This window comes from Cucurbita pepo, chromosome 2, assembly GCF_057944985.1.
Source record: "Cucurbita pepo subsp. pepo isolate OVF chromosome 2, ASM5794498v1, whole genome shotgun sequence".
NCBI classification, from domain to species: domain Eukaryota; kingdom Viridiplantae; phylum Streptophyta; class Magnoliopsida; order Cucurbitales; family Cucurbitaceae; genus Cucurbita; species Cucurbita pepo.
The window spans coordinates 3,645,333-3,660,103 of record NC_141799.1 but is presented as its reverse complement, the minus strand read 5'-3'; the positions used below and the strand labels follow the sequence as shown (position 1 = coordinate 3,660,103).

At 35.8% G+C, this 14,771-nt stretch overlaps 2 protein-coding genes and 1 non-coding gene across 4 annotated transcripts; all 3 read left to right on the top strand.

Annotated features, from left to right (window-relative positions):
* Positions 1-54: 54 nt before the first annotated feature.
* LOC111789366 (transcription factor PIF4) lies at positions 55-3,926 on the top strand. Its single transcript, XM_023670117.2, has 9 exons — positions 55-298; positions 715-787; positions 886-1,753; positions 1,844-1,942; positions 2,020-2,085; positions 2,166-2,231; positions 2,304-2,609; positions 2,689-2,800; positions 3,519-3,926. The coding sequence occupies exons 2-9, from the start codon at positions 717-719 to the stop codon at positions 3,521-3,523; spliced, it is 1,593 nt and encodes a 530-aa protein (XP_023525885.2). The 5' UTR covers positions 55-298; positions 715-716; the 3' UTR covers positions 3,524-3,926.
* A 3,448-nt stretch (positions 3,927-7,374) lies between these two features.
* TRNAT-UGU (transfer RNA threonine (anticodon UGU)) lies at positions 7,375-7,448 on the top strand. The gene has a single exon. It is a non-coding gene; the product is annotated as a tRNA-Thr (tRNA).
* Positions 7,449-9,555: 2,107 nt separating this feature from the next.
* On the top strand, positions 9,556-14,383 carry LOC111788589 (polyamine oxidase 2). Of its 2 annotated transcripts, XM_023668972.2 has the most exons (10): positions 9,556-10,119; positions 10,748-10,863; positions 11,017-11,105; positions 11,193-11,306; positions 11,458-11,545; positions 11,663-11,748; positions 11,836-11,938; positions 13,027-13,124; positions 13,218-13,647; positions 13,752-14,383. In XM_023668972.2, the coding sequence occupies exons 1-10, from the start codon at positions 10,080-10,082 to the stop codon at positions 14,055-14,057; spliced, it is 1,470 nt and encodes a 489-aa protein (XP_023524740.2). In that variant the 5' UTR covers positions 9,556-10,079; the 3' UTR covers positions 14,058-14,383. The 2 variants fall into 2 exon arrangements, with proteins under 2 accessions (XP_023524740.2, XP_086977752.1); XM_087121626.1 differs by lacking the exons at positions 11,663-11,748; positions 11,836-11,938.
* Positions 14,384-14,771: the final 388 nt, after the last annotated feature.

Genomic DNA, 14,771 nt, shown 5'->3' with positions numbered 1-14,771 from the left:
GAAGCCAAAACCCAGTCAGCTAAGCTTCCTCCATAGAAATTGATCTTGAAGCTCCCCTGTTGGTCCTACAAGAAAATCACAGACGCATTATTCATTCGCCACGTGTCCTCCATTGTTGCTCCTTCGTATTGCTTATAGTACCGAATCTTTTGCTCTGACCTCTGTGTGTAACATCCCTTTCCCTCACCACTGGTTTTAAATGCTTTTTGGTTCATCGCTCACTTGCCTCCATTACTTCCATTTCCACTTCCACTTCCACTTCCAGCCTTCTTCCAGCGAAAATTTGGGAGTTCTTCAGGTTTTTTCTCTTTTTTCATTTTTATTTGCTTTTTTCCCCTTTTGGGAGCTCTTTTCGCTTAATTTCCTCGAGTTTTTTCAACCTTTTTTATATTCTTTAATCATTTTATGATAATATAAAATAATCGATTTGGTTTGTGGCTTAGTTTTCCAAATTTAGACAAACAATTCTTGAAACGTTGGATTATGGCGTTTTCTAATGATTTCCTTGTTTAGATCGTTAATTAAGTACTTTATTTCATTGAACTGCCATTAAATATTGGTTGATTTGGACTTTCCTCTCAGTCTTCTGCTTAATCCGAGTAGTTCTTTATTAATTATTACTTTTCTTGGTCGATCGATCGACTATATCGTGTGGGTTTAGTAGAATAATTTGTTCTTATTCGAGATTTTGTGGGTTTTTTCGCTTTGAAACAGCCATGAATTATTGTTTTCCTGATTGGAATTTTGAGGGCGATCTTCCTCCAGCCATCCATAAGAAATCCATAGGGTTGGCTCTCTCTCTCTCTCTCTCTCGCTCGCGCGCGCGCGCTAAATTTTGTGGGTTTTTTGTGTTCTTGTGTTTATGTTTGGGTGGGGATTTTGCAGACATGAACATGAAGAACTTGTGGAGCTTTTATGGAGAAATGGGCAAGTTGTTTTACAGAGCCAAAAGGGTAGAAAATCAAATTTGATGTCTAATGAATCTGGGCAGTTTCAGAAGCTGAATCAGCCAGTTTGCAGGAGTTCTTGTGGGAATTCAAGCAGTTTGATTCAAGAAGATGAAACAGTTTCTTGGATACAAGATCCAGTTGATGATTCCTTTGAAAAGGAATTTTGTTCTAATTTTTTCTCTGAATTACCGCTTGTTAATCCTATTGAGATTGTTAAGCAGCCTACCAAACATGATGGAAAACATCCTAGATTTGGTGTTTTTGATACTACTTCGAAACATCCGACAGGTCTTGCGGAGTTTCTTACGAATTCGATGCCTCCTCCGAGGTTTCAGTGTCTGGATTCGACACGGTCGAACAAGGATTTAGGAGATTTAGGGGAAATGGTGAACTCTTCTCGAGTTTGTGTGCCGTTGAAGGGTGATTTGGGATCATCAAATGGAGGGAGGGAGTGTGGAAACTTGATACAGGTAGAGGGTAGAGATTGTTCAGCAATGACTGTTGGTTCGAGCCATTGTGGAAGCAATCAAGTTCCGAATCCGAACGACCTTGATGTGAGCCGAGTTTCGACCAGTGGCTTTGGAAATGCTGGTTTATCTGCTGGTCTCTCCAAGGAAGATAATAGAAAAATGGTTCCACAAAGTGAGAGAGACAAAGCTGAGACGATGGATCCAACAACCACTTCGTCGTCAGGTGGTTCGGGAAGTAGTATGGATAGAAGTAGGACAATTGGACAGTCTACTGGAGGTAATAGCAACAAACGAAAAGGTCGAGATAGAGAAGAATCCGAGTGCCAAAGCGAGGTATGACTACTAACTAAGCGTTTTATCAATCGTGAAGCTCATTGATTATGCTTTCTAGATATGAACATTATGGTACAAAACATTTTATAGACAGCTGAACTTGAATCTGCCGAGGGAAACAGGACAGCTCCTCGATCCGGTTCTTCACGTAGAACTCGTGTCGCTGAAGTTCATAACCTTTCGGAAAGGGTATGATATCAAAAGTTCTCCATTTATGTCTTTTTTACTCTTTTGAATCTTATGATTAGAACTCACTTGTAATGTAGAGGAGAAGGGAGAGGATTAATGAAAAGATGAAAGCTCTTCAAGAGCTCATACCTCACTGTAATAAGGTATTAGTCTCCCTTTCTTTGGTTGACTCGAAAATTTTCGGTCTCCGTGAATCTTGTATTAAGTAGTCCTTCTGTGACAGACCGACAAAGCTTCGATGCTCGATGAAGCTATTGAATATTTGAAGTCACTTCAATTACAACTACAGGTATGAGTTTAACCAAGAATTCTACATACAATACAAGCCACAATTTTGTTGTAATTGCTAAATGTTCAATAGGTAATGTGGATGGGAAGTGGGATGGCGCCGATGATGTTTCCGAGCGTTCAACATTACATGTCTCGGATGGCTATGGGAATCGGTATGGCTCAACCTTCAATGCCTTCAATTCACAACTCGATGCAATTACCCCGGGTCCCGATTGTCGATCAATCGGTTTCAGTGACTCCAATGCCGAACCAGCCTATGATATGCCAACCTCAAATTTTCAACCCCATGAATTATCAAAATCAGATGCAGAATCCGGCTTTGCAAGAGCAGTATGCTCGTCTAATGGGTTTCCATCATATGCAACCGGCCTCACAGGTTCGAGATCAGGTTGTGTTGTTGGTTTGTTCGAAAACTGTAACGGCTCGGACTAATCAGAACTTGTTTTGTTTTGCAGCCCATAAATGTCTTCAGATTTTGTCCCCCATCAGTTTTGCAGAGTCAAACAGTAGCAGCACCTGGCCCTGCTGGAGGACCTATGACTAATGATATCGTAAACGGAAATTTAGGTAAGTCTCACAAATCATTGACGAGCGTTTAGCGTTAATATTACCTGTATACGACTTCTTTTCCCGTAATCGATACTTATATGTGTGAGATCCCACATCAGTTGGGGAGGAGAACGAAACACCCTTTATAAGGTTGTGGAAACCTTTCCCGAGCAGACGCTTTTTAAAAACTTTGAGGGGAATGCCCAAAGAGGACCCTATTTGTTAGGGGTGGGCTTGAGTCGTTACAATATGCGTCAGCCATAAAGTAATTCCAATTATCGTCCTATCTCGTGTTTGGGTCAGAGGGAAAGAAAACGAGAGAGAGAGAGAGAGAGAGGGAGGAAGTGCATGAATCATGTTGAAAGTTTGTGAATCTTTCCTTGTGGAATATACCAATCTTGGACATAATGAGTGGTTATAAGAAACAACTGAGTTCATAAAATGCCTATCTTCTCAATAGGCACCTACCTTTTTTCGGTCTATAAAGGATAGCAAATCATCTAAATCCATTCCCTTCAAATATCTCGGTCTAGTTGTCGACCAATAGGTCCCGTCCTTTCTAGTGGCACTCTCTTTACGAGTCATAGTCTCGAGTGTAAATGCACCGTAGGCAAATTGATAGGCACATATACCTACAGAATTAGAACAGTCTTCCTCTTTTTGAACCTGATACCGCAAGTGTCGCTCGGTCACGTATCTCTCGGTGACAGTCTTTTTGGTTTGCTGATGTTAACAGGTTGACAAGAGAAATTATGCATGTTTATCAGTTAGCAATGGTCCCTCCGAGCATCATTTCTAGATATGGTGGAAACCATGATTGTTGTCCTTTGTGTATATCTGATACAGATTCTTGCCTCCTTGCCTCCAAGTACACAACTTATATGCCTTCCAACTCCATTACCATATTACATATAATTGTTCATATAGTGATGGATGCTTTCATTGATCTGTATATTGAGACAAAGACTCGAGATTCTTGATCTTGCAATTCCAGGTATTTAACAATTTTTTTGTCGAGAAACGGTTACGAAATAAGATCAATCAGTATGTGTTTGCCTAAATGATGAGTTGAGCAGCTGTTTAAGCTCCTTGTTCTTGTAATATCCCTTACATTGTCAATGAATTCAATCTAAGTTGATTTGGATATCATGTTGTTTTTGCTACATGTCTGCTTCTTTACTTGGATCTTGGATTTGTGCTTTCTTGTTGATCTACTTCCATTAGGAACTAGGAAAAGATAAGGTAGAAAAGAAAAGAGTATAAAGAAGATTATGTATGTAGGTATGTATGTGGGGTGGATGCCTAGAGAGAGAGAAATAGTCTGAGCCCACTGTTTGCATATATTGTCCGCTTTGGCTCGTTACGTATCGTCATCAACCTCACGATTTTAAAGCGCGTTTGTTAGGAGAAGTTTTCACACCCTTATAAAGAATGTTTTGTTCCCCTCTCTAACCGATGTGAGATCTCATTGTCCACCCCCCTTGGGGACCCAACGTCCTCACTGGCTTACCGCTCAGTATCTATCTCTGATACCATTTGTAACAACCCAAGCCGCCTGCTAGCAGATATTGTCCGCTTTGGCCCGTTACATATCGCCGTTAGCCTCATGGCTTTAAAGCGCATCTATTAGGGAGAGGTTTCCACACCCTTATAAAAAATGATTCATTCCCCTCTCCAATAGATGTAGCATCTCATAGTCCACTCCCCTTGGGGGCCAATGTCCTTGCTAGCACACCATCAAGTGTCTGGCTTTGATATCATTTGTAACAACCCAAGCTCACCGCTAGCACATATTGTTCGTTTTGGCCCATTATGTATCACCGTCAGCCTCATAGTTTTAAAACATCTCTACTAGGAAAAGGTTTTCACACTCTTCTCTCCGACCGACGTGGGACCTCATAGAGAGAGAGAGAGAGAGAGGATGGGGATGAAATGATGCAATGGACCCACAAGAAGAGTTAGTCATATATGCAGATAAACACACAAGAGCCATTCATTAAATGGGTATAGCATATTGACAGCTCTGTATATAGCTTTAACATCTTATCCCTATCTTTTTCTTGATTGTTGGAAGTTCTGAAAGAGATTCACAAAGTTGGTCCCATCTGTTGCCAACTTGCTTGATGATGGCATGTCTTCTTTTCCATGGCCATACATGTCTGACCCCCGCCCCGTCCCGTCCCGCCCCGCCCCGCCCCACCACCGCCCACAAATTGCTGGTCGTTTTCATCCATACCCCACTTGACAGAAGAAAAAGACCAGCCAACCAACCAACCAGCTAGAATCCCAATTCGGTAAAACTCCATTACTTTGGAGCTTTCTTGCTCAATCATTGCCTTTACTTTCGCTTCTTAATCTCGGATTTGACGTACTAAACTCGACCCAAATCTCTGTCTTTGCTTATCTAAACACTTTGTCCATTGAGTCTACTGCTGCTGTTGTTTTTCCTGTTTGGATGGAGAGAAAAAAGAGAGAAAAAAGAGAGAAAATTTTAACTGTCAGAGGGAAAAGTGAAGAAAAACAGAGACCGTTGGTGTTGTTGGGTGAGAATAGACATCAGTGGCTGATAATAGAACAGAAAGGGCGGTTTCCAATCATTAGTTACCATGACTCATTGCCACTGGTTTTTCTGCTGACATTCCGTACAGAATATGGGCTGTTAATTCATCAATTTTCCTTGTTATTTCTGTGGCTGAATTCCTTCCCTTTTGAGATTTCATAATATGCTAAACAGATGTTATTCCTTTCTTTCACTTCATAGGACTCATAGACTAAGCCTATGATTAGTTGTTTGAGTTTGTTTGCTGATATCGAAAAACGCTCCGGTTATATGCTACATACTAACTATTATAAGACTTCGAACCCGAGCTACTTTAACGTGTGATTTCTCACATTGGTTGGGGAGGAGAACAAACCGCCCTTTATAAGGGTGTGGAAATCTTCCCCTAGCAGACGCGTTTTAAAGCCTTGAGAGGAAGCCCGAAAGGGAAAGTCCAAAGAGGACAATATCTGCTAGTGGTGGATCCGAGTCATTTGGTGTTCTGGTTCAGAATCAGGAATCGTGAGGTTCTAAAACTCATGGAGTTGATTGACTTGAGTCGAAAACTCGGGAGGTTTTTGAAACCTATATTTGGAATACATGGTGGGTTATATTTACTTGAGCGGAGTAAGTTCGTTTAGAAAAGAACTTCGGAAACTTTTGCATTATCAACATACTAACTATATAAGACTTCAAACCCGAGCTACATGAACCTAAACTCTTGGGAGCCATTTGGTGTGTTGGTTTGGAATCAAGAATCGTGAGGTCCTAAAACTCATGGAGTTGATTGACTTGAGTTGATTGACTTGAATCGAAAATTCGGGATGGTTTAGTTTGGAGTAGGTGGTTATATTTTACTCTAAAAGGTCTAAGTGTTGACTTCTTCGTTCGTTTTTTTTTTTTTTTTTTTTTTTTTTTTTTTTTTTTTTTTTTTGGTGTCTACCGCAGGCTACAATTTCTCCTTGGGCCTAAGGCCCAAACTAGATTTAATGGTTTCCTCTTCGACCCTTATTTCTTTCATAATTTACCTTTGCACCACAATACTTTCGAGTCAGCTTCATCCCGAGCCTATTTGGAATGACTTTTTTGTAAATAGTTTTTTTAATAGCTTCGTACGAGTAATCGTTGAGTCCACTTTCCACTTAGTAAGATCGTTGTCATTCTTCTTAATAATCATATAGTAATCTTATATTTAAGCTGAATATGAACTAACTGTTAATTATTTATTTTTATAATATTATATCACATCGATCGGACATCTATGTCTTAGAAAAACCGAACATCTCAATCGAACATCTCAGTCATTTTGATAAGCTATTTTTATTTAGATTTTGGAAACTTGAAAAAAATAGTATTTTAAAAGTGTTTTTGAAATGTTTATTAAAAAAATTAAATATAATATTACAATCTTGAAAAAAAAAAAAAAATATATATATATATATATATATATATATATATATATATATATATGATATATTATATAAAATTAAAATGTAGTTTTTTAGTAGTTTAATTATCTAAAAGGGGTAGATTTTGGAATTAATAAATAATCGTGGGTTACCGATGTAATTATTGAAGTATCATTATGGAGAGCTGTTGAATTCCGGCGCAAAAAAGCAAAAAAATAAGTCGACGGGCCGACAGAACGTGCTTTTATAAGACTCCACGTGGAGCCATCCTATTGGCCACTCCCGTTAAAAACTTTAAAAGGTAAAAATTAATTTGCTAAAAATGAGATTTTAGTTCAATTCTCAAATATATATATGTATATATATATATATATATATATATATATATATATATATATATATATATATATATATATATATATATATTACTTCCTTCCGAAATTTAAAAAATGGACTACTTACTATTTAGAATATAATTGGTTAATCCAAAATAAAAATAAATAGATATTTTTTAAAGTCTCAACAACTCCAAAATAAATTTAATATTTTAGTGACCAAAATAAGATTTACTGTGATAATATTAAATTAGGTTCGATTATTTGTATTTTTGTCGTTTTAGCGTTCGATACATTTTCTTTTAAGTGGCTCTTGTAGCTCAGTTGGTTAGAGCGCTTGTTTTGTAAGCAAGAGGTCTTGAGTTCAACTCTCAACAAGAGCATCATATGTTTCAATTTAATATTGATCCGAGATCATGCTTGTATTAAATTCTTAAACACAAACTTGAAAATAATATCTCTATTTATTTTTCAATCTTAATAATTAATTGGTTGTATTAATATTTAAAACTACATTAAAAAAAATATTTATATTTTTAAAATCATATATGAATTTTGTTGCCATATTCAAAGTTGGTCACTTTTTGAACAAAAAATAAGTCCAAGAAGAAGAATAGCAGAAGGTCAAATAGAGGTGAGGTCACCAAATCCAATTTTGTTTCCACGAAATATTTAAATAATAATAATAAATAAATAAATAATAAATAATAATGCCCTAATACGCAACCCAAAACTTTATCTCTAATATTTAAAACGAGTCTCAAAAATTCCTTTTTAATATAAAAAATCATAAAATAATAAAATTCATTGGAAAACTATTTAATTTGAATTTGAAAATGTTCCCTTTTAGCGGATATTCATATTATCTTTGGTCTTTTTATTATTATTATTTTAAAAAATTGAAATTCTATAAGAATCTTATTACAATTCTTTATTTAGTTGACTTTATTTATAAATTTCAAAACAAAATATTTAAATTCTACCAAATATAATTATATTTATAAAAAAAAAAATTAAACTTCTAAAATAATATTTAAAGTATTATTAGAAAAAAATAAAATATATAATATTTTAAACGACATATTGCCAAACTCAAACGAGAAAATAGCATTCATGAATTTATAAATATATAGATTTTTTTTTTTTTTTTATATCAAATTGGATTACTTTAGGTTATGAATGTTCATATAACCCGAAGACCCAACAAATCCGAGGTTCGCAGCCTAAATTAAAAGATGATTGGGTTAGATTTGGTCGGGTTGAAATGAATGTTTAAAAAATCAAAAATTTAGATTGATTCGCGGGTTGACATTTTCTTGGTCGGGTCAATCCAATCACCCGAAAATAGGGTTACAATCCAACCCTACTCTTAAGATTGTTATGAATATTAAAAATATTTTACGTTTGTAACCGGTGGTAGTGATATTTTGTGACGTGTGACTATTTGATATTTGAGTTTTTATAAATTTTAATTATTAATATAACATTTACTATAAATAAGTGTGATTTTTTAAATAATTAAAAAATAGAACGACTCGACAATCGAATCCAACCCAACCCGATCCTTTTCGAGTTAAGTTATAAATTTTATTTAGGTTGTTCGGGTCACCAATCTAACCAATTTAGAATTTCTACGGCCATCGTTTTTATTAATATAGTTGTAAATATTATGTTTATTTATTAATATATTTTGTTTCACTTAGATTTTACTAAATTTTGTTTTTTTTAAAAAAAAAATGTGGTTTTTATTTTTTATTTTTAAAAATCAAATTAATAAAGAAAAAAAGTAAACATATTTTTATAAAAGCCATAACAACATACTAAATTTGTTAATGCATTTTAATTAATTTCCTTTTTTTCCGTATTTTTTTTGAATTAAATCATTTCACAATAAAAAAAAAATTTAAATGGACATATTATTTTAGTAATTCATTTTAATTAGTTTAAAATATTAAAGAGATATTTTAGTAATAATAATATATTATTTCATCTCTATCATACATGAACAACGAGCTTACGATTTTGATTTCCGACAATTTTGATTAAAAATAAAAGATTATAATTTTTATTTTTTTTTATTTTTTATTTTAATTCTAACCGATATGTGAATACTAACATTTTATTATAAATCAAATTGAAAAAAAAAAAGAAAAGAAAATATCTCACAACAAGTGGGAATAAAACATATATTTATTAATTAGAAAAAAAAATTAAAAAAAATTAAAAAATTTATTCTGACAATATTCCATAATTATCCCAAAAAAAGCTTCGCCTTCCGAGAAACAAGGTAAGGCCTTCCTAATTTTCTCAAGCCCACGCGCCAAAATTTGGCGGTTCATAATACTCTCTCCCGCCGACCTTGCTGGACCAATAATAATATGACACGTGTCCTCGTTTCATGCACGCGATTATGTGTTGCGATATAGAAGAACCACATTTTTTTTTCTCTCTCTCAATCTCTCTATAAATAGAACGAGGGCTTGTGATTTTGGTTTTAAGTATCCTCTCAGTTGCGCGGAAAGTGTTTTGCGTTCACGAGAATTCGACTGCCATCGTTTATCTCTCTATTTTTGCGTTGGATTTTGATTGTTGTTTTTCGATCTGGATCTTATATTGACGGATCGGGGAGATTTTTCTGTTTTATTTGGCAGTCGGAGGTGGATCGTGATCGCTTTCTGCAAAACTTGAGCGGACGCTTGATTGCAATCGTGGATTTCTTGGGATTTGATCGGTTGGAGTGGGCTGAAGGACGAGTTTGGTTCTTTGAGAATTTGGAAAACCGAGGCGCATGAACTGTTTGGGAAAGCTGGGTTTAAATTTGAGTTCTAATTCTAATCATTTCATTCCGTGTCTCTTGCTTTTTCTCCTCCATTATTCGTCTCAATTGACTCCTTTGTTTAATTTGGATAATAAATCCATTGATCCTTTGTTATTATTGGGTTTGAATTCTGATTCCAATCGTTTACTTAATAATAAACCGACGACTTAAGTTGATTGCTGCTCATCGGTGACGAATGGAGTCTAGTTCCAGGAGTAATTCCCAACTTCGTAAAGGTTCGCTGACCCCCTTTCTTCTCTATTCGTATATCCTTTTTTATTTTTATTTTTATTTTTTTTACTCTTTTGATAATGTATGATCAGCTGAAAGAGCCGAATGCGGCTTCATTTAGTACCTGGGGAATCAGAACGAAATAAAGAAATGGTGATCGATTTGAAAAATGGGGAAATTATGTTTAGGATTGATAGTTTTGAGGGGTATATCGTAATTGTTTGCTCGGTATTGTGCTCGATTTAGTGAACTCTGTTTCTGTTTCAGTATAGATATAATTTAATGAGATGCCATGTATCAAATGTTCGGGATCTGAGGACTTTCTGTTTCTCAATGAAGGAAAATTGTGTTAATCATTATGCAATAGCTTTGAAGCAAAACTTCATGATATACGTATCATAATTTTTGTTGAACGAAGTTGAATTAGAATGCTAAAACTTTTGAATGTTGCTAGTGTGATTGTCCCCACACGTTGGAACAGCATGTGGTTCTTATTTGACTTGTTCATATGTTCGTCTGCACCAATATTTTTAAGCGTAAATTGAACACCTTTGTTTATATTAAGTGCTAAATAGACATCAAATGTTTTATATAGTTCTGTGTATGCTCATGGTAGAATTTTGGTTGATGCAGCTCTCTGCCAATCAAATCCTGAGAAAGGACCGGTGAGATCACCTTCTGTGATTGTCATTGGCGGTGGCATTGCTGGAGTAGCTGCTGCTCGTGCTCTTCATGATGCCTCCTTTCAAGTATGTACTATAAAGATCCGAAAGAAAATTATTTGTTAGCCCCATAGGAAACCAATTTATTGAATGGTATTAGAAATCTGGAGAAATTAGATTACTTGCATGCATTTTGGTGTTTTATTTCAAGTCGATAATTTTTTAATTTCCGTTGATCAGGTTATCTTGTTAGAAGCACGGGATAGACTTGGTGGTCGCATATATACTAATTATTCATTTGGTTTTCCTGTTGACCTTGGTGCTTCATGGTAGGTTTTTTTAATGTTCTTTTCCCTGAGAAAGTAACGATAATCGCCCACATTTATGTTCTAATATCACTTACTGTTCATTTTCAGGTTACACGGGGTATGCAAACAAAATCCGCTGGCCCCCTTAATTGGAAAATTAGGATTACCCCTATACCGAACCAGTGAGGAAAACTCTGTATTATATGACCATGACTTAGAAAGGTAAATATGCTAATTATGAAGTGACGGGTCTTGTTTTTTCGTTTGTACCCTTCTCGGATTTTGAAGTGTATCCGTTCCATTGTTGGAGTTGTTTATTATTGTTGTTGTTGTTGTTATGGGTGGATAGTTATAAATCTAATTTGTTTTGCAGTTATGCACTCTTTGATATGGAAGGGAAACAAGTTCCTCAAGAGCTAGTGAGAAAAGTTGGAAAAGTATTTGAGGCCGTCTTAGAAGAGGTAGGTTATCTTTAGAAATCTGAAGTTCCTGATTTACTTAATTTTAGTAAACTGTATTCTTTTTCCCTTTTGGTTGTGTATCAACTTCTCTGAGTTGGTTTCCTACGCTTTATACAGGCTGATAAAATAAGAGATGAATATACTGAGGACATGACTGTAAAACGTGCATTCTCAATTGTTTTTGAAAGAAGACCAGAATTGAAGTATGTTTTTTTCCTGATGTGGTTATTTTAGCTTGTCTTTATTTTTCTTTCATCTTCAACTTAATTGATAAACATCCTTAAACACAGGATGGATGGGCTTGCCCACAAGGTTCTTCAGTGGTATCTCTGTAGGATGGAAGGATGGTTTGCTGCAGATGCCAATACTATCTCACTAAAATGTTGGGATCTGGTATTTAATGATTAGAATCTTTATAATAATGTCTAGTTCTTTCTATATCTTCACATGTTGGAGAATCATATAGTGCACACTGAATAGCAATAAATATTTGCTTTTGATATCTATGGTCATTAACATATGGAACCTGAAATTTGCTAGTCTTAGATGTTCAAATGATATTGGCTATAGTAGTATAGTTGCAATGTCTGTTTATCTTTAGTTTCTATATGCAATTATACAATTAATATTGGCTATAGTAGTATAGGTGCCCGTTGTGTTCTTTCATTATTTTCTTAACGGGAGCTCGATTTTTGTCAAAAGAGAAAGAAAACATTACTTGGGAATGTCTTATTGGCCACTAGCAAATAAATTTACTTTGCTTGGCTTAGAGTTAGGGAGTTGAAACACCATAAAATGGTATACTAGGTCGACAATGACAGGTTCTGTTCCAGTACTTGCCAGCTTTATTAGCCTTTAACTACTTGCACACACACCATAAAATGGTATGCTAGGTCGACCATGACAGGTTCTGTTTAGTTCATGCCAGCTTTATTGGCCGTTGACTACTTGCTCTTCTGGCATAATCATTATGCTTTTTTGCCCATGGCTTGTGGTTGTGGGCATCAAACTAGGACAGAGCATACCTGATTTAGTCAGGAAACAGATCGTAGGAGAGAGGGAAAATCTTTGAATTACGGATAAAAGCTGCTTCATGAATTTCACTTTGGTTCTGTTTCTATTTGTGCCGCAATAGTCTAGCAGGGGTTTATCAACTTGGGGACTTGATGTTTCCTTGTGGACAATTTACTAATTTTACACTAAATTTAATGTCTTTAAATTTAGATGGATGATATATATCTTATACAAATTCACATGCTTCCACCAAGTACTATTATTATTAGTGACATGTTGGGTGTAAAATGGCCAAGAAGCTCAAACTTAATAGGAGTTCTAGAGGATAATCTAAATGGTAAAATCAATTCCAACAACTTAAAACTTTTTGCATTAGAACTCTTGAGAATGTTTGTTCTTTTCATGCTCTATTTTCTTCTACCTTTTTTTTTTTTTTTTTTTTTTAAGTATCATTCTGATTATTCCAGGAAGAGCTGCTGCCTGGAGGTCATGGGCTAATGGTAAGGGGATACCTTCCTGTTATCAACACTCTTGCAAAGGGTCTTGACATCCGTTTGGGTCACAGGTAAAGCATGTTCTCTACTTTTTTTGTATTCCTTTTAATTCATGTTTCAACGCCGACTTCAGCTTATGATTTGGAATCTTCCTTGGTTCTCAGGGTTACAAAAGTTGTTAGACGATATAATGAAATTAAGGTCACGGTCGAAGACGGGACAACATTTGTTGCTGATGCTGCAATAGTTTCTGTTCCTCTTGGGGTGCTCAAAGCTAATACCATAAAGTTCGAGCCGAAACTCCCAGATTGGAAGGAATCCGCCATATCTGACCTTGGAGTAGGGGTGGAGAACAAAATAATACTGCAATTTGAACAAGTTTTTTGGCCGAATGTGGAGTTTCTAGGAGTAGTGGCAGAAACAACATATGAATGCAGCTACTTTCTCAATCTTCACAAAGCCACTGGGCATTCTATTCTCGTTTACATGCCTGCCGGGCAGCTGGCTGAAGACATAGAGAAATTGTCCGATGAAGCTGCTGCTAATTTTGCTTTTACACAGCTCAAAAAAATTCTTCCGGATGCTTCTGAACCGGTAAGATTTCCTCTTTCGAATATTTCATTTGCAATTGGACATAGAATTATGCACACAAATGAAGATCTTGAATTAAAAACTCATCACAATTTTCAAATTTGCAGATCAATTTCCTTGTTTCCCGATGGGGAACAGATATTGACACACTTGGATCATACAGTTATGACATAGTTGACAAGCCCAGTGATCTGTATGAGAAGTTGAGAATCCCCATCGATAACATATTCTTTGCAGGGGAGGCAACTAGCACAAGCTTCCCAGGGTCAGTGCACGGCGCGTTCGCTACTGGTGTAATGGCTGCGGAGGACTGCAGAATGCGCGTCCTCGAGCGCTATGGGGAGCTAAATATATTCCAGCCAGTCCTAGCTGTGGAGCCGGTATCAGTACCTCTACTGATCTCTCGCCTGTAAGTTGAAGGGCTCCTTCAATATGTTTGTTCGGTATTGATGGGTTTGGCTAGGCCAGTGGTATAGAAAAAATCACTGTTTTTGCATATCAGTATTTCAGTCAAATGTTCTTATAGATTTCTTACAAGTTGCACCTGGATTTTGGTAGTAGTGATTAGGAATATGCTTTAGTCTAGACTTTTCTCCTTGATGTCGTAAAACATATCCAACTGTCTTTAGTCTCTGTTTTTGTCTTTATGGACATTTACATTTTTTCTCGCGGTAGTTCGTAATGTAATCGATAATGAATGATTATTATTTATCATGCAATGTTAACGTCAGTTTATGCACCTCTCGTTGATTCTTAAAGTTTGTCTTTAATCTCTTTGGACATATACCTCTTCTCTTCTCTCCCCTATAATTTGTGACAATATAGGTGGGATATCGAGATTTGAACCTCGTCAATGATATCATTACTATTTGTCAGTGGACTGCGCATCTCGTCTCTTCTCATGGAACAACTGTTCTATTCTATTTAGTTGTCATGATATTTTAGGAAAGTGGTCACAATAGTTTGAATCATTCTCCAGCATAGATCCTTTTGACTCTGGGGCCACCCAATTAATTGCACGGTAACCGATTATTGGCGAAATATCTAATGAGAACAATGAGAAGAATCATGTAACGTGAAATATCCTTGTAATGTTCCTCTAACATGTGAGTGAAATTTGAACCAAA

Coding starts and splice junctions, on each gene's coding strand:
- LOC111789366 (XM_023670117.2), top strand. CDS start 717: ATGAATTATTGTTTTCCTGATTGGAATTTTGAGGGCGATCTTCCTCCA. Junction 1,943..2,019: donor TTCATAACCTTTCGGAAAGG/GTATGATATCAA, acceptor CTTGTAATGTAG/AGGAGAAGGGAGAGGATTAA. Junction 2,232..2,303: donor CACTTCAATTACAACTACAG/GTATGAGTTTAA, acceptor AATGTTCAATAG/GTAATGTGGATGGGAAGTGG.
- LOC111788589 (XM_023668972.2), top strand. CDS start 10,080: ATGGAGTCTAGTTCCAGGAGTAATTCCCAACTTCGTAAAG. Junction 11,749..11,835: donor GAAAGAAGACCAGAATTGAA/GTATGTTTTTTT, acceptor CCTTAAACACAG/GATGGATGGGCTTGCCCACA. Junction 13,125..13,217: donor GACATCCGTTTGGGTCACAG/GTAAAGCATGTT, acceptor CTTGGTTCTCAG/GGTTACAAAAGTTGTTAGAC.